The sequence below is a fragment of the Ovis aries genome, chromosome 3 (assembly GCF_016772045.2).
Source record: "Ovis aries strain OAR_USU_Benz2616 breed Rambouillet chromosome 3, ARS-UI_Ramb_v3.0, whole genome shotgun sequence".
NCBI lineage: Eukaryota > Metazoa > Chordata > Mammalia > Artiodactyla > Bovidae > Ovis > Ovis aries.
The window spans coordinates 39,583,959-39,603,581 of NC_056056.1; the positions used below are offsets into that span (position 1 = coordinate 39,583,959).

General features: G+C 43.3%; 1 protein-coding gene across 12 annotated transcripts in view; it reads right to left on the minus strand.

Annotated features, from left to right (window-relative positions):
- The window catches only part of ARHGAP25 (Rho GTPase activating protein 25), a 93,317-nt gene that overhangs the window by 32,943 nt on the left and 40,751 nt on the right, over positions 1–19,623 (minus strand). For 4 of the 12 annotated variants that reach the window (XM_027966672.2, XM_042245954.1, XM_042245957.1 and 1 more), the window contains exons 2-4: positions 15,252–15,451; positions 8,120–8,207; positions 1,018–1,134 (exon numbers count right to left, since the gene is read on the minus strand). In XM_027966672.2, coding sequence (XP_027822473.2) covers positions 1,018–1,134; positions 8,120–8,207; positions 15,252–15,451 — 405 coding nt within the window. Of the gene's footprint in view, positions 1–1,017; positions 1,135–8,119; positions 8,208–15,251; positions 15,452–16,093; positions 16,159–19,623 lie in introns of all 12 variants that reach the window. The other 8 variants (XM_060412026.1, XM_060412025.1, XM_042245959.1 and 5 more) reach the window with 4 other exon arrangements.

The following is a 19,623-nucleotide window of genomic DNA, read 5'->3' on the forward strand; positions in this document are numbered from 1 at the left end:
GAAAATATAAAAATATCTTTGGTATCCTTATGGGTGGTTATTTTCCTATATTTTTTCAAATGTCCACAAAGTTGTTAAGATGCTTATCATTTTTGAAAGAAATAATTGGGCAATTAAAAAATATATAATATTTGAGCTGTAAAAGCACCCCCCCAAATGATTTATAAATCAGGCAGCATAACTGATAAATAATCATGTATTACACAGTTATCCTGAAGCTGACAAAAATGAGTGTCTTCTTAAAAAAGTTGAATACACTCATTTGTGTTATGTGGTCCCTTGAGATCATGTCCACATCAGTTCTTTCATATTTTTTATGACATGAAAAATCACATACTGGATTCACCTCTTTGTTAATTTCATATTTTTCTCACATTAGTTATTCACAGGCAGGACTCCTGGTGGACACAGCATCAGGTTTCTCAGAGAGCTCAAATACTCAGGCTTGTAACCTTGAACTTGAACTTGTACACTCAAATACTTGTAAGCCAGGAAAGTGTTCAGTTCTGAATTCACTGCATATCTATAACACTAGACACAAATTCAGAACCTCTTCCCAGTCTGACTCCCATAGCAACTTTCCTTTCCTGTGCTGATCAGCCTTACTTATGTGTTTAGCATAGATCCTGCTATCAACCCTTTTAGGTTCCAAAGTCCCTATAACTGGGCAGACTCTTGGTACCGCTGAAGGTTAGTGCTGCTGGGGACGGGTCAGCTGCTCCAATCCATTCATTTTACAGACAAAAGCACTGTGTCCAGAGAGGAAAAGGACCACTTCAGGGCATCACATACATTTGTTGATGAGTGCAAACAAAGGTCTTTCCAGCCAATCTAGAGTTGGCTTTGATATCACTGGGGGAGGGAAGTTAGAGCCTTGGCAATGGGCATAGCCTCAGAGTTGTCCCCTCGTGGTCTTCTTTGAACACTGTTCCAGGAAAGATCATGTCTGAAACTACTTCCTTCCCATCTCTGAGATGTCACAGACACCTGTTCAGAAAAGCCTGCAGGGGTCCTTACCTCCAGAGGGCGTGCCAGAGACTCTCCTAAGGAATTTAACCCACTCCTCCATTTCCGCCTGGGAGCTGGCCATGAGGACATAGGAATCCTGTCCTGTACGACTCTGGTCACATGAGGCTGGAGGAAGAAGTAACACTAATGAAGGTCTCACATTTGTCAGGAACTAGAGCAAGGGGCAGCAAGGGGGAAGTCAAGCCTGAATTGCTTTTTGGTCTAATTAAACAATTAGTCAAACAACAGAAAAGCATCTACTTATTCCCAGAACTGAATATCTGTGCACCTTTGCTGTTTTTGCTGAAACTCCCAATTCTATAGATGAATCACTGAACTCGGTGGTTTGCAATTGAGTTGATTTGGGCTGATATCTGCTCCCTTGAATGACAGAAGCCATTTCCTACCAAAAGTAAGAGGAAGCGTGAGAGGCAATGTCAGTACTAGAGGAGACAGGCTCAGCCCGTACAAGTTTTGAAGACTTCAGTCTATCACGCTAGCCATGGATACTTTCTTCAGCTGCCCTGAGCTCAGCTGTGGGTGTGGGAAAGGAAACAGCAACTCAGGAGGGAGGGACAGTGAGCACACAGGTGTCTTTTGTGAATCAGTGCTTCTTGTTCAGAATCACTGCTCTCCTGCCTGCATGAGACATTGCAAACAGTGGCTCTTGATACATGGTTGACAAACAAATGAAGTCTGTTAGGACTTATTTACTGTTTTCACTTTAAACCCAATATTATAGACATACATCTATAGTATGTCCTGGGTTGGAGTTGTCAAGTGGACAAAGGGTAGAGGAAATGACGAGGGGGCAGAGTAGGGATGGGAGACCGAGACAAAGAATGAGAGAAAGTGACAGAGACAAGTAGGGAGAGAGAAGGAGAGGCGTAGGAGAGGGAACCCATCAAGCATAGGTCTTAAAAACAACAAGAAAATAAGGGCAACGACAAGATACTATTAAATTTCAAATTGTTCTAGGGATATCAACCCATTCTTTTCAAAATATCAGGGTATTTCCTCCAAAAAGAGTTTGTTCTACTACCATATGACCCAGCAATTCCACTCCTGGGTATTTATCAAAAAACCAAACAAAAACACTAATTTGAAAAGATACAAATACTTCAATGTTCATAGCATCATTATTTACAATTACCAAGATATGGAAGCAACCTAAATGTCCATCAACAGAAGAATGGATAAAGAGAATGTGGTATATACATACAATGGGATACTACTCAGCCATGAAAAAAGTATGAAATTTTGTCATTTGCAGCAACATGGATCCATTTGGAGGGCGTTATGCAAAGTGAAATAAGTCAAACAGAGAAAGATAATTATTGTATGATATTGCTTATAGATAACATCTAAAAAAATACACTAGACTAGTGGATATAACAAAAAAGAAGAGAAGCAAACTCATAGAAAACAAACTAGTGGTCACTAGTAGGGAGTGGGAAGTAGAGAGAGACAATAAGGGGTAGAGGATTAAATGGGACAAACTATTGGGTATAAAATAAAATAAGCTACAAGGATATATTGTACATCATGGGGAAGATAGCCAATATTTTCTAATAACTATATATGGAGTACAACCTTTAAAAATTGTGAATCACTATATTGGACACCTGTAATTTACATAATAATGTACATCAAATAAGTGCAATTTCTTTTAGATGTCAGAAAACATAGTCCCAATTTTATTTGCTTTTTCATTTATTATTTTCTATTTGAGTATTATTGCTCTATAATTTTGTGTTAGTTTTCTTCTGTACAGCAAAGTGATCAGCTATATGCACACATGTACCCCCTCCCTTGTTAGCGCCCCTCCCCCGCACCCTCCACCCTACCCCTCTAGGTCACCACAGAGCACTGAGCTGAGCTCCTTACGTTATACAGCAGCCTTCCACTAGCTATCTATTCCACACATGTTAGTGTCTGTATCTCAATGTCACTCTCCCAGCTCATCCCACCCTCCCCTTCCCCCACTGTGTCCACGTGTCCCTCCTCCATGTCTGTGTCTCTATTCCTGCCCAGCAATAGGTTCATCTGTTTTTTAAAAAAAACTTTTAAAAAGAACCTATTATATCTGCCCAGTTGGGTTCAAACCTGTATTTTCTTTCATAGCAACAGAATACTTCCAAAGTTCCTCTGTTTCCAGTCTCTTGAATGCACCTTAAAATTACCCAGTCTCACTTTTTTTATGCTTTGGAGAAACCTGATTCTGTATCTGGCTTGCTACAGTCCATGGAGTCGCAAAGAGTCAGACATGACTTAGTGACTCAACAATGACAACAAACCTGATTCTGAATCCATCTTATCATTGTGTCGCCAACAGCTCTTCTGGTCTCAGTCCATGGAAGCACTGGCTATTGAGGAACATCGGATGTTCCCAGAAGTAAAATGGGCAGTAAAAAGCCCTCGGGGAAGAACTAAGGAATCCCAAAGGAATCACAATATCCTTACAGTAGAATAAGGCTCTACTATCATTTTTGCTCCACAGATAAATGAAGCCCAGAGGTGCAAGGGGCCTTGCCCATTGGTACCCAGTAAGTGCTAAGTCACTTCAGTCATGTTCAACTGTTTCCTATGGACTGTAGCCCACCAGGCTCCTCACCCATGGGATTTTCCAGGTAAGAATACTGGAGTGGGTTGACATTTCCTACTCTAGGGGATCTTCCCGACTCAGGGATCAAACCCGTGTCTCTTATATCACCTGCATTGGCAGGCAGCTTCTTTACCACTAGCACCACGTGGGAAGCCTATAAGTTCCCCAGTAAGTTACCACCAAACTCAGGGCAAGGCTACAGATCTTTCTCTCAAGAGTCCATTAGCCCATAGTGCTTCAGATTTGACCTTGGCCAAAATTCATCTGGTATCTTCCATAATGCCTACACTCCAGTCTGAGAGAACATGCCTTTCAATTCACTCATTCCTGAAAGCCTCATTTGGCTGCATCATGGCAACAATTAAGAAATACCCAGATCTTGATGTTTCTAAATAGCTAGAGCTTCTGTGACTGATCTTTCTGATCAGAAGAGCTGATGACAAGATGGATTCAGAAGTAGGTTATCTCAAAGGCTAAGGAAAGTGAGGCTGAGTGAGATTAAGATAGATTTGAGAGACAAGAACCACAGGGAATTTGAAAGCTCTTGTTGCCCTACAAACAAATAAGTGTTTAGACACACTGAGGTGCTAGGAAGAGCTGTCTTTGAGAGAAACTGTTTGACATTAATACAAAGCCCAAGAACAGCAGCTCTGCCCTCAGACACATACTTTCTCTGACTTAAACAGTCGGTTCAGTATGTGTCACCTATTGGGCTGTTTCTCTTGTTAGAGAGGAACCTGCCTTCTTTTCTTCCCTTGCCTAAGGAACTCCTAGCCAGCCTTTAAAGTCAAAGTTTAATTGCTCAGTTGTGTCCGACTCTTTGCGACCCCATGGACTGTAGCCCGCCAGGCTCCTCTGTCCGCAAAATTCTCCAGGTAAGAATACTAGAGTGGGTAGCCATTACCTTCTTCAGGGGATCTTCCCCACCCAGTGATCAAACTCCAGGTCTCCCTCATTGCAAGCAGATTCTTTACCATCTGAGCCATCAGAGAAGCCCATCCTTTAAAATCTAGCACAAATGTTATTTTCTCTAGGGACCCTTCCTTCACATCTCCCCTCCCATTCCAAATCTAGTGCGGAGTCGTTTTTCTAAATCTCTTATCCTTACCTCTATGGAAGCAGTAGCTAAATTATCCTGAACATTGTTTTCCTTGTCATTAAAACTGAGTTAACTACTTAATACTAAGACAAAAATACAAAGCTAAAGCCTTGATCTTCTACATGCACAAATCTCAGGAAAGCCAGCTTTCCTATTGTTTGGGTGAAAACCTTGGAGTCAACCTTGACTTCTCTTTGCTACATTTAATCTGTCAGCAAATGAAGTACTCTCTGTCTTCAAAATGTGTCCAGAAATTGCTTATTTCCCACCCCTTCATTGTCTCTATCACTCAATTGTATAATTGCAATAACCTCCTCTCTGCTGCTCCTGCTATGTCTTTGCCCCTTTTTAGCCTCAACTCAGAAAAGTTTTAAAACAAAAGTCAGACCATGTTACTTCTCTGCTCAAAACTCCCAATGGCTTTCCATCCTTCCAGCACAAAAATCAAACTTTGCACAGTTACCGACCAGTGCCTGTGAAACCTGGGCCCACCCCTGACCAAACTGTCTCCTCTTCTCCCCTCTTAGCACTCCACTGTAACCACCCTGACCTCTTTGCTGTTTCTTGAACATGAGAAATAGGCTCAGAGACTTGGCACCGGCTGTTCCCTTCCCTGGAATGCTCTTCTCCAGATACACATTGGCTCATGTCTTCACTTCCTTCAGATCTTGGCTCAAAGGTCACCTTCTCGATGATGTCTATTCTGCCTGCTCTCCTTCAAATGATAAATCAACAATTGCCATCCCTACCTCACCAGAACTTCCTCTCTCTTACTTTGCTTTCTTCTTATAGTACTGATCACATCATAAAACTATACAAGGTACTCATTTATTTGGCTTGTTGTCAGTCTCCCCGCCTTGATTCTAAGCTGCTTAGAGGCTGTTTCATTCATTGCTGGGTTCCCAGTTCCTACAACATGTGCGGCTCATAGCAGGTGCTCAAGAAATGTGGTGTCACATCTCAGAAAGCAGTATGAGAATTAAATCCTACATGTTCCACAGAAGGAATAGCCCCCCTCTACCTGATGATCCCCTTTGGGTGGGAGATTGTTATTCTGCTTGAGTTAAGTAGGGAAGGGAAGCTTGCCTCAAATCTTTGCCTGCTCCAGATAAAGAAAAGCAGAGCATAACAACAATGGAACTCTGTGGGTTTTGTACAGCTAACACTGGTGATCACAGAGAGGGGACCCTGATTAGGAAGGCCGTTTCTTATGCCAGGGTTGGACCCTGAGAATCATCTCATACAAAAAGATGACCAAAAAAGGAACTGAAAATTCTCTACATTGTAACAGAAAGCATTGTCTCATTTCAGGTTAGATGAATGACGACATGTTTGGAAAAATGGCTCCCTACCTTACTGCTGCTTTATAAGTGTTGTTTTTCCTTATGTGATGAGTGTGCGCGTGCACCTACGTACACGTGTGAATCTGCCCAAGAACTGCCCCAGCAGCCCAGGAGACAACTGCAAGTGTAGGTTACGATGAGAGGACAGATCTTCACCCCAGCACAGCAGGCTCCAAAGGCACTGGCTTCTTGGTGCAAAGCCCACAGTAAAATTTCTAGTTGGAACTCTCAGTAGGGTCACCCTATATTGAGAAGTCAGGCTATGGGACACAAATTATCATAAGCGGCTGTGTCTTATGATTTGTGCTGGGAAAGGGGCCCTAGAGGGAGAAGAAATTCTGTGGGAAAGGGGTGGAGTTCTCCCAGAAAGGAGAGATTGGAAAAGTAGGCTCTTCCTTTCAGAAGTAAGAAAAATGGATAGCTCCTCAGATAAAAATCAAGGGAAGGCATATGAGGTGGCCACTTAGGAAGAGCTGAACTTTAAAAAAAAAATCCTATTTTTCTTTGTTTTCTATAAACAGTCATAGCCAGTTTGGAGATTGATTTCTGAATTTTACAATTTCCTCTAGTTATTGCCAAAATATCAAACACTGACATGACACTGTTACCAGGCACTATACCAACATATATAGTGACATATATATTTGTTTACTTAATCCTCACTATATCATCATTGTCCCTATTTCACAGGTAAAGAAACAGAGGCAAGGAGAAATTAAATTATTAGATTCAATCACTGATCACAATTACACACATAGCAGGGGCTTCCCTGGTGGCTCAGATGGTAAAGAATCTGCCTGCATTGCAGGAGAGCCCAGGTTCGATCCCTGGATCAGGAAGATCCCCTGGAGAAGGGAAAGGCAATCCACTCCAGTATTCTTGCCTGGAGAATTCCACGGACCTGGTGAGGTCACAAAGAGTTGGACACGACTGAGCGACTTTCACTTTACTCTATCACACACGCAGCAAATGGCAGGGCCAGACGTGGTCCCAGGCAGGCTGGCTCCAGAGAGCGCACGTCCACCCTCTCTGCTATACTGCCTTCCCCCTCAAGCTTCTTATGCATACGACTGACTTGTGTGAGGGTTAAAAAGAGAATAAAGGGAAGGGGCACCCAGGGCACTTGGGGCCTCTCCTGCTGTGTCACCAAGGCAGCAGCCAAACATGGCTGCAGAGCTGGACCAGCAGCCCTGGAGTTCCTGGTGGGGCAAGAGACGGGCAGAAGCAGCTTCAGAGGGACACATCAACTCCCCTTGAGACGAACAGACAAATTCCCCTGTTCCTTACCTGAGTTCCAGGAAGGTAACTCCTGATTAGAAAGAGGCATCTCCAGCATGCTGTTAACTTGTGTGATAGGTGAATTACAGCACCCGACACGTAATAAGTACTCAGGAAGCTGGAGCTATCATTTCTTACCAGGTCACATCGCACCATATGAGACTGCTGATTATCGACCATTTTTGACCTACCAACACGGCAGTTTCTCATGGTTCTATTTATACTTTGTTCATTTTATTGTCCCACTCATCTTCAAAGCTAAGGTCCTTTTCATGTTGTTGCTTAGTTGCCAAGTCAAGTTCAACATTTTTGTGACCTCATGGACTGTAGCTTGCCAAGTTCCTCTATCCATGGGATTTCCCAGGCAAGAATACTGGAGTGGGTTGCCATTTCCTTCTCCAGAGGATCTTCCTGATCCAGGAATCGATCCTGTGTCTCCTGCATTGGCAGGCAGATTCTTTACAAACCACTGAACCACCACGGAAGCTCCCTTTTAGTTAGCGAGGGTGATATACTTTCAGATCAGTGTCCCAGTGCCTAGTGAATACCTGGCTCCAAGCGGGTGCCCATGAAATGCTTACAGAGCTGAATCAGATGCACATCCACGTAGTTTCCATGTTATTAATGAACTAGTATAGGATCATTAACTATATATAGAACTATTATGCATTCTTACTAGGTTGGTTGGTTAGATGGTTGACAGACTCACTGAATGTAGCCTTGACTTCTGGGATCAGAAGTAACCAGGGAATGTAATGAACATCTCTCCCACTTTTTGTCACCTACCTGGAATGACTTCGAAGACAAACTTCCCTGCTTCTTCTGGATTTGTGGCGATCTCCTTGATTGTACTTCCAGGTAGATACATGCAGCCCTGAAAGATTGAAAGTGAGGCCTTTAAGAGAAACATAAATGTCATCAGCTTCAAACTAAACTTAAGTTGGAGGACAGGCAGGACAGTGCTGGGCTGGTGGAGAAGAACATGAAAGCGAGCATCTCAGCTTCGAATGGGGCCCTTCGGCTGTTCAGACTTCGGTCAAATTAAGTGGCAGCTATGTGAGCACAAGGGAGGTGCCTGAGGAGACAAAGAGGACAAGGTCTTGACCAGAGAATGAGCTGAGAGAGTGCTGTCAACAACCTGTGTCTCTACCTACTTTTCCAAGAGCCCAAATTCATGGCCAAACCAGACACCTGATCTCTGTGGAGGCCATGTTGAGGCTGGGGGGATCCTACCACCTGCCAGGTCGCCAGAGGGGGCACTGAGGACTGAAGCGAGGTCATTAAGGAGACGTAGCACTTAGCAGCAGCACACTCCAGGAGTCTGTGCCTTTGCTGTACTTAGCAGCAGCACACTCCAGGAGTCTGTGCCTTTGCTAAGCACTTCAGCTGCATATTTTTCACTTAGTCCTTTCATCAATTCTCCAAGTAAAGTATTGCTACACAAATTCACAAGTGAGGAAATGGGATCAGAATCGTTCTGTGATTTGCCCAATGTCACAGAGCTAGGAAGTGGCAGAAATTCATCTCAGAAGTGTGTTCACAGCCTGTGCTCTTGACCATTACAGCTGAGGTGCTGAGACGCTTCAGCATAATGTCCCTTGAAGGGACAGGGGAGGAGGATCATGGATTCACGGGGGCGGGTGGGGTAGAAGAGTGAGGGTGGAACTTGTGACCTCACACATGAAAATGTCATCAGAAAAACAAGTCACCTCCACCACGCATACACACACTGCTTCACCACTGACAGTGCACCGCCACACGCAGTATCTCCTTAGACCTCAGAACAGCCCCAAATCAAAACCCATTTCACAGACGAGGAAACCAACGCTTTCAAAGTCTAAGCAACTGCAGGAAAGGACATAACTAATTTGTCCTCGCGTCACTCACTCATAATTTACATCTCACTGACTGTAATAGGTAGTGTCTCTGATTCACAGTTGAGTAAACATGGACGTCTTATTTCTAGAACAAACCACGGATGAAAGGATTGGCAACAGAGAAGTTATAAAGAAAGAGTCTTAAGCAGCTCTCATATCGGCTCAGAATCCCGAAAGAATAAATGTTCCTCGGGGGTCTAGAAATGAAAATGTCTAAGACTGAGGAACAGAGTAGGAAAAAAAAACAAGAGGAGGAAGAGGAAGGGGAGGGGAGAAAGGGGAAGAGGAGAAGGAGGGGGAGGAGGGAGGCAGGGGAAGAAGGAAAATAAAAAATATCTGCTTATACTTCTCTAATTTTATTATTTAAAAATACCCACCACCTACACACTCCTCATTATCTTTAAATATCAGTGGCCCCAGGAAAAAATTGACCCTGAGATTATGCTGCTGGATAGTATATGCAGGACTTTTAACACAGATCCCAGCACTGAGTAACTGTTCAATAAATGGTACTTACACATTTTGCATTTTATTTGTACTCTATTTGGATTAAATTTATCAAATAATAGTTTAGAGATGTATTTAGGAGAGACAGATACCTCTGAAATGACATTTTATTTTTCTTCCTACTAGGCAGGGCTTCCTCCTGTCTAAAACACAAGTTTGTTCCCATAGCTCATAGCCATTACTAAAAGTTAAATTATATGAACTTTCAATGAAATATTTTGTATTAAAAATAAAGAGTACTATGCAGAATTTATCATTTTCCAAATCTCTTTTTCTTTTTTTTTTTCCTTGCAGTTCTCCTGAGACACAAGTGACATACCACACTGTCCAAGTTCAAGATACACAGCACAATGATTTGACCCACAAACATCATGAAATGATCACTGTAATAAGTCTGGTGAACATCCATCATCTCATATAAATATAAAAAAAAATTTCTATTTACCTAATGTTTTGCTATATTTTACTATCATTTTTCTTCATATAGTTATTTACATGTAACCAGTCTGTGTGGTAGAAATAGTGCCTAACACCGTGCTACTGTACTTCCGTTCTCAATTCTGAGTTCAGAGATGCTGATAGCTTGAATCAGCCATGGTGGGAGTGTTTACACCACAGAAATTGGCAAGTGCTTCCTCCAAAATAGTTCCTCTACCAGCAGGCTGCTGGTTAAATACTTCCCAGCTTGCCCCTGATAGACAACCATCTGTTCTGACTTCAGGGAAAGCAGATGAAGCAACAGGACAGCTATACCAGGATTGTCTAAAACCATCATTGTAGCAGAGACTTGAGAGCAATTCACTGAGATTCTGTTTTAAACAACTTCCTTGACAAAGAAATTTTGGAATGAGTTATAGAAAACTAGGTCATGGACTTACAGGGCATTATACTGTCAGAGCTGGACAGACCTTTCTGAGAATTCAGAGGAAAAAATGTACAGATTGCCTTCTCCCAAACCCTCCCTGGAAGAGCATAAATAAGAGTCCATTACACAGGGCTCTGTAATTTACTTAATCATTCTCCTTTGTCAGACACTTCATCCAATGTTTCTCATTACAAATAGCACTGCACATATCTGATTTCTTTTGAAGAGCTTCTTAAAACCAGAATGACAGGGTCATTCCAGATATATTTTTGGCTCTTAGAAATCTAGCCAAATTGCTTTCTAGAAAGGCTGCACGTACTCATCATCAGTATACATGAGGGCCTTTTTCATATCACTGCTCTAAGATGATTGCAGCATTGTTGTGTTCTGAGTGTTTTAGGAATGTGTGTTCTTTTTAAATTTACAACTAATTTATATTTTAGTCATAGATAAAGAGAAAATTAAAGTTTTGTGTAACTCCAGTACTCAGATAACTCAGTTAACACCTCTGTGTATTTCTTTCCAAGTCTTTTCCATAAATTACAGATTCATGATTCTTTTTTCCCTCAAAAATGGGATTATCATATAAATCATCCTCTGCTGTTAAGTGCTTTTTTTCAAAGCAATTAAATTATCAATGTCTTTCATTTTCAAAAAGTATCAATTTCAGCATCAACAGCTGAATTATATTCTATTGTATAAATATATATAAGTTTCCTGATATAACTTAGCCCCTTTTGCTATATATTCTTTCGATGTCACTATTATAAACCCCTATGTTAGGAATGCAGGGTCAAATAATTTGCATTTTTAAAGAGGCTTATTAGTCTCCACAAAGGTTGTATAGATTCTCATTTCTACCAATTGTGCATGACAATTCCTGTTCCCTAGTCTTCACTAATATTGGAATTTCTAGAAAATCTTTGCCGGTTTTATAAAAGGACAGTGATATCTCATTAACTTCCATTACATGTCTTTAATTACAACCGAGAGTGAAATTTTTTACATATGCCTTTTGGCTATTACATTTCTTTGGGAAATTGTCCATTTAAGTCCTTTGCTCATTTTCCTATTGCTGTTTCTTATAAGTTTGACAGTACTTTAGATATGAAGAATATTTACCAGATGTATATGAACAGTTTTTCCTGTTTGTTCCTTGCCTTTTCACCTTGTTATTTTGGTTTTTAACATCGAGAAATTTCTATTTATATAATTAAAATCAGCTTAAGAAATTAAAGTGTGCTTAAGAAAAATCTGCTTCCCAAAGATCATACAGGTAATTACACTTTCTTCTCGGATCTTTATGAATTGTTTACACATGTAAGTCTTTAATCCATCCAGCATCATGAATGGTGTGAAACAGGGTGGAAATAGACCTTTATTTTTTCCCATGAATTTATTTGATAGCTTTCATTTCAGTTCAAGATATTTGCAATGTCTATGGATCCCAATGGAGAAGGCAATGGCACCCCACTCCAGTACTCTTGCCTGGAAAATCCCATGGACAGAGGAGCCTGGTGGGCTGCCGTCTATGGGGTCGCACAGAGTTGGACACGACTGAAGCAACTTCACTTTCACTTTTCACTTTCATGCACTGGAGAAGGAAATGGCAACCCACTCCAGTGTTCTTGCCTGGAGAATCCCAGGGATGGGGGAGCCTGGTGGGCTGCCTTCTATGGGGTCACACAAAGTCGGACACGACTGAAGCGACTTAGCAGCAGCAGCAGCAGCATCGATCCCAAAACAACGTTAAATGATAGTATAATAAAAGTTCTTCAGTTTGTATAGATTTTTCTTTATCTTAATGAAATAATGATGGATATATGAAAAGTCTACAAGATGTCCACTTAATTCTTGTTTGTTACAGTAATATAGAAACATCAGCCCAAATTCTCAACTAATTTCTAGGATGAAATTGGTTAAAAAAATTATAGAATGTCCACATAAGAAATTATTTTGCCACCACTAAGAATTACATTGTAGAAGGATATTTAATAATAAGGGACAATATTCATGACATATAGTTAATTTTAATTAAAATATTATTATACTAATTTTGCATTCAGAATAGATATTTTTAAATGTGTATGCATAGAAAAAACAAAGAATTGGGAATTTGGGTAGCTATTTCTTCCTGATGGGATAATTTTTATTTTCTACTTTCTGATTTTCTGCATCCTCCAAATTTCCTACCATGTTCCCATATGGCTTTTGTAGTCAAAATGTTCATACCCATATAATGTAAAATATTCCAAGAAACTATCATTTTATTACTGAAAGTTTTTTAAAAAACTTTTTATATCTGAAATGAGTTTTGAATTTTATCAAATTCTCTTTTCAGCCATCTCTTTAGGGGTTGTATAATTTTTCTCATTTGACTTCTTGATCTTGACTTATTGGCTTGATACATTAATAGGTTTCCTAAAAAATAAGCCACACTTGTCATCCTCGAAGCAGCTTTACTAATTTAATCCTGAGAGGATTCTGAGTTTCCTCCTCCCAAGGTAAGGGAGAAAAGTTAGGACCACCAATAATTGATTTTACCCTTTGACATCAGTTTTTGCTTTTACAAAACAACTTTTTACAGGTGCTTCATATAATCCTGTGACAGATAACTGTCTCATTTTACAAAAGAAGAAAGAGGGGTCTAGAAAAATTAAATAATTACACGGCCAGATGGTAGTAGAACCAAACATAAGCTCCCCCACAACACCTCAGTGAAGTAAGTCTCACTGAGCTGCCCTTTCTGCTAATTTCAGAAGGCCAACGCATTGCTATCTCCCTTACTCTTCGCAGATGGGAAGACTTCCTGCCTTACTATTAATGCACTAGGAACTCCATCTTAGCCTGTAATTGTTTGACTCTGATGGGGTCTGTTTGTCAAGTGAAGAAGGTCTGGTTTCTACACACAGGACACTGATCAAGAACTCAGTCAGTGGTGGGGTCTCCAGCCCTTCTCCAGCCTCTGCAGGAACAAACCTGCAGTGTGGAGGGCCAACACATTGCCGATGTGTTACAGAGCCTCAAGCCTGCTCTTAGAGAGAACTGTTCTCTTCCTAAAGAACCTTCTCGTTTCTTTACATACCCTGTCACCCACTTCCAATATCTTCACCCTTCTTGGTGATTTTTTTCCTGCCTCCAGAAGGTTCTAGAGTCTGTTCTCCCTAGTAAACCCCTTCCAGCCAAGCCTACTCTTTCATCTCCACTGCTCTAGGAGAGGGTGTCCAGCCTTCCTGGTTGCCTTGAGATATACAATTTACACCTGGGGCCTCTCAGCTGTTACTAACATCTCCGTTTGCTCTCATTCACCACAATGGCCATGAGGCTGGAAGAAAAGACCCAAGCCCAAGATTTAGGATCAAAGCCCTCTCTAGCCCCATCCACTCCACCTGGAAGTCGCATTTACTGTACTTTCAAAGTATATCAGGCAATCTGGTCATTTTCCTGCAGCCCCCAACTCCTGTTGAGATTTTAAACATTATAGCCTCTCATCTAAATCACCCTTATGCCTCTCCACGTCCTTGGATCTATTTTGGACCACAGTAGCCAGAGCCATCTTTTCACAACACACAACAGGAATGACCCCTTTCTTCTGGAAACCTTGTTAGGCCTCCCATTTACTTCAGTATAAAGGCTCAAGTCCTCACAGAGGCCTACCGTGTCCTTTGTAATTTGCACCCCCACCTCCTGCCTTCTCTCTGACTTCATCCTCTCTGATACTCTCATTCTCTAACTCTTTCATCCCCACTCTGCCCTCCTTGCTATTTCCCACACATATCAGACACACGCTACCTCAGGCCTCAGGCCTCAGGGCCTTTGCATTGCCTGTCCCTGCCACCCAGAGTGCTCTTTCCCCAGAGATCTGCCTGCCCAGTTACCACTCCTCCTTAATCTTTGCTCAGATGTCCCCCTCTTCATGAAGTCATCCTGACCACCCTTCTTGAAATAGTACCACCTCCCTCAAATGACCGATCCCCCTAGCCCACTCTATTTTTTTCCTCATAGAAATAGTCGTTTTCTAACAAACCACATGCTCTTCTTAATGATTATATTTATTTTCTGTCTTCCCCACCCCATCTTCTAAGTTCCACATGGCAGGGTTTTTTTTGTGTGTGTTTTTTTTAATCTCTTTTACTCACTGGGGTTATTTCAATTCCCCAAAACACTGCCTGGTGCAAAGTAGATGCTCAACAAATACTGATTGAACAGACAAATAAATCAAAGCCTCAGATCAATTTTCCTGAAGCCAAATCTACTCTCCCTGAGCCCTTGTGCTCTGCATCCCCATCAAGACCATGCTGTCACGGAGTCTCTTTCGCTGTTCACCTGAAACTGTCACAGCATTGTTAATCAGCTATACCCCAATACAAAATAAAAAGTTAAAAAAGAAAAGACCATAGCTGCCAGGCTTGACTTAGTGCTGTGTTTAGGAAGAGCCCCAGTGATCATCTTGGGGCTCCGTGGAGGATCATCACCCTGTCATCTCTGAAGCCCAGTTTATATTATCTTGACAAGGGTGAGAAAGACAAAGAAGTGCTTTCGAATGGACAGGATGTTATCCTAGTGAGAAGCCCCCTGAGAGTTTATATGAATCTCCGGCGCTCTATCCGCCTCCCACGCCCGGGAGGGGACAGCTGTAGGAAGAAGGTGCAAACAGCCTGGTTGGTACCTGTGGCTTTACGTCCTCCTCGTCCTTGTAGTAACAGAGCTGCTGTGCCCTCAGCACGAAGTATCTCTGCTGCCAGTTTCTCACGATGGACCTCTGCTTCTTCAGCCAGCCCATCTTGATGGGCCTTTCCAGCGGGTTGGGGGTGGATGCAGGGTGAAAGGCCGCCATCTGCTCTCCGGTCATCACGCTCCTTGACCGAGCTGTGGAGAGGGACAGACAGGCGGGCTGACCTGGGCTGTGAGCAGTGTGCAGGGAGGGCCCGGGAGGCACTGGGCCCCAGCCTGGCCGGGCTCAGGGCTCCAGATCTGCTGCAGAGAGGATGCCCCGGGACCCAGCGAACCAGCCGAGGGGCCCACTCCCACCAGCGCCGGCCCTGGGGCTCTCCACCCACAAGGTCCGGCAGCTGGAGGCTGCTCCCTCCTTCTACAAAGCCAGAGATTGGCTGGAGCCGTCTGAAGAGGAAGTGGCCGCAGCATCTGACAAAAGGTGCTTCCTTTTTCCTGCGTGGGAGTCAATATCTGACAAGAGAGGGGAGAAAATAGTGCCTCTTGCTCTCAGGGTTCAGGGTGAGTCCCACGCAGCTGCAGAGCCCCCAGAAGCTGCCTGACTTCTTCCACAGAAGGAGTTGCTGTGTTCCGCAACCTCACTATCTGGTTCTGCCCTGCCCCGGCTGCCCCCGCAAGCCCCTCACCCCTGACCTTACAGCCACCATGCAGGATGCGGGCACCTCCCAAATCCTTCTGCCCAGGGTCGTCAAGTGCTTTCTATCCCCCTGCCCACTGGGCGAGTTCACAGCCCTTTCTGCTGGACCAAGGGCCTCCCTGTGGCTGCCTTCCCATTACCCTTTCGGTTGGGTTGCCCCTCCCGTGTGGCTGACATCATACAAGCATTTGAAGGCAACATGAGTCTGTCAACAAGACACAGAAGCAGAATTTGAATCCAGACCCTTCAACCCACTGCACTGTGTAGCTTCCTTTTGCTTTCACAGGAGAGCTCTGCCTGTCATCAGATTAGGTCCAGGCGACCACAGCTTGTCTGCACTGTGACTCCCACTGAGGATAACTCTCTCCTTCCCTCCTTTCCACAGCAGTCGGTCAGCCAACCTGGGGTCCCCCGCGGGTCAGCATGTCCTTTCTCTGTTTCTCCCTTCCTTCTTTCCCAGCTGGTTCAACAGTGCCCTTAAAATCATGTTGGAGCTCCCTGTCTCCTCAGCCTTGTGCTAAGTGAACTTCATACCTGTCAGTTTCCTGTGTCTGTAGACTCCTCCTTGCTGGAGGAAGTCTCCATCTTATAATCCCTTGATCTAGCTTTTGTCAGTCCCCAGAACGTTCATGACATAGCTGAACTAAGCCAACTCCTCTCTCAGCCCATCTCATCTAACCTGGTTATAGACCGGTTTTTCCTTTCTTGGATCTTTCAGCCTGGATACATCAGGCAACTTCTCTGAGCCTGCTTCCTCACTTGTTAAACTAAGATCATCATAGCCCCTATTCTATGGAAATGCTGTGGAGATTAAATGAATTTATATATATATATATATACATATATATATATTTATATATATATACCACTTTGCACAGTCCCTCATCCAAGGTGAACAATGTTACTCATTATTTTTATCAACAGAGGACTTTACTTCCTACTTTGAAGATGGAGATCACCATTGAGGATCTCCTAAACTTCCCTGTTCGTTTCAAAATGTTGCTCCATCATCAAATCTTCCTTCTTCCTTCATTCCCACCTTCAATGCATTGAAGTAACAACTTCTCTCCTGGCTTTTGATTCCCTGTTGGTTTTTTGTCCTGTATTTCTGTTCACGACATGCTTTCAAATGCCAGAATTGTATACAGCATTACAGAGTCTTTCTTCCACTGACTCTAACTGGATCCAGAGTTATCACCCTATTTATATATTTCATCCTGTATTGCTGTCTGAGATGGACTCTTTCCTAACTGGGCTTTCTTGACCCCACAAAGGTTCTGCGTTCCTGTCACATACTGTCATTCCCAAAGTGCAGCTTGCAGCATCAACCCTTACCTCTCACCAGGGACTGGAGAGATCAGCCTATGTTGTACACCAGGATACAAGACATTCTTAATTCAACCTCCTTTGCACAGACATCATAACAGTGCAGATACCCCACTGTAGTAAAAAGTAACTTGACATTCTGATGACAATTCAGCAGCATGCTAGCAACACATTTGCTTTATATCCATGTGTCCTGGCCATGCCAGTTAAGGATTTTATCTTAGATCTTGCTCTTCCCTTTACTGCTGTCTTCAAGGTCTTCCATCTGTAACTCAAAGAACAGCCACTCTGGGGCTGGTCACTTGCTCTAAGGCTGTTTCAATGATCTGAGGGAATCAGAGGAGGGTCTGGGTAGGAGTACCATGGGGAGGAGGGAATTTGAAGTGTCTCTCTAGGCCAGAGACTGTCACTTGGAAAGACTCATATTTGTACTAGAAAGAGGGCAGAAGTGGGAAGAAGGGTTTGTATTCAGAATTTTGGAAGAAGACTGAAGAGTGAGGGATTCTGACGCATGCACAGGGATCTTCTCTCACCTCAATAGCCTCTGTGTAGCCCAGCTCAATGGGATTTATGTGATCATTCAGCTGAAGCAGCACCAGACTTGGGAGGGATGCCATCCCTCCTAGCAAGTGCTTAGTGAGAAACCTTCATATGGCTTCTAGGGTAATGCCACTAAAGGCAGCCTGTGCAGGAGAGGAGGGAATCAGGTGGGTGCCATGTGGTGGTTCTGAAGACTCTGGTCTCCCCAGACTCAGGCTATGCCCCGCCCCCGCGAGAGGTCCACAGAAACTGTTAGAACTCCTCCAGGAGGTAGGAGAAACCAGAGGACTCCAGAAGCACTGAAGAAGAGCAGGACGCCAAAAGACACTGGAGAGTGAAGAGAACCAACTCAGGGAAGAAGAATTCAGATGCTGGGATAGCTCTGGGAAATTCTTCATGCTCTGTAGTGGCAAAAACTGTGCCAGTTGGACCACAAAGATGGCTGAGTGCTAAAGAACTGATGCTTTCAAACTGTGGTGCTGGAGAAGGCTCTTGAGAATCCCTTGAACTGCAAGGAGATCAAACCAGTCAATCCTAAAGAAAATCAACCCTGAATAATCATTGAAAGAACTAATGCTGAAGCTCCAACACTTCAGCCACCTGATGCGAAGGGCCGATTCATAGGAAAAGACCCTGATGCTGGGAAAGATTGAGGGCAGGAGAAGGGGGCGACAGAGGATGAAATGATTGGATGGCATCATTGACTCAATGGACATGAGTTTGAGCCAAGTCCGGGAGATGGTGAAGGACAGGGAGACCGGGTGTGCCACAGTCCACAGGGTCACAAACAGTCGGACACAACTGAGCAACTGAACAACAACAAGACTGACAAAAACAGCAATAACAGAAACAAACACGTGAAGCTCCACACCTTCCCCTAGAAGCACCCGTGCATTATAGAATAGCCTGGCAAAGAAGAGTGGATATATGAAGCTCATATCCTCAGACTCGGTTAAGAGGGGTCTTGATGTCCTGGTGACAGGTAAGCGACCACTTTGACTGCACATGTGGGATCTAGGCCTTGGCTGACCATCTGTTATATTTCAGAAATGATCCCATTCACCCATATGTCCATCAAATGTGATGTGAGTTGGAGCACTGGGCCATGAGTACAGATGGTTCAGGACAAATTCGCACTGCTAGAATCAGGCCTGAATACTGGGGAGAAGATAGCAGAGTTTCTGATGAGACAGTAAAGAAGCTGGGGCTCCTTCTGTCCCACATCAGAGCTGTCTCCCACCTCGGCCCTCAGTAAGACCCCTCACCCAGCCCGCTTATCATCAGATGAGTCAAATACCAGAGAAGAAAGCCTGATGGGCCCCAAGATGGACTTGGTTTTAACTACATTTCCTGATTTTTCCCTTTGAACAGTATCTCTTCTCTGTGGGTGTGACTTAATCTGTTACTATTTATGGGGACTTTTTCTCATAATGAAAATAATAAGTGTGATAAGTTTTGCTTGTAAGCCAGTCATCACATACTAGTGCATGCTCCCAGCCCTTCAGGCAGGAAGTCTGAGCTGGAATGTGGGCTGGAGAAGGGGTGGCGAGTAGCCAGTGAGGCAAGGTGGGCAGTTGGAAGGCAGTTGTTAAAAGTTTACAGAATACTCTAGGGATGTGGGAAACCCACCTTTACTCTCATAGATAAAGAACGAATAGGCCCCAAGACCTCCACTGACCAATAATATAGTAACTACTTGTTATGACTGGCTACATACATCAAAATGAATTAAAATAAATTAAATTCAGTGCCTTGTTCACACCAGCCACATCTCAAGTGCTCAACAGCCCTTGAGGCTCATGGC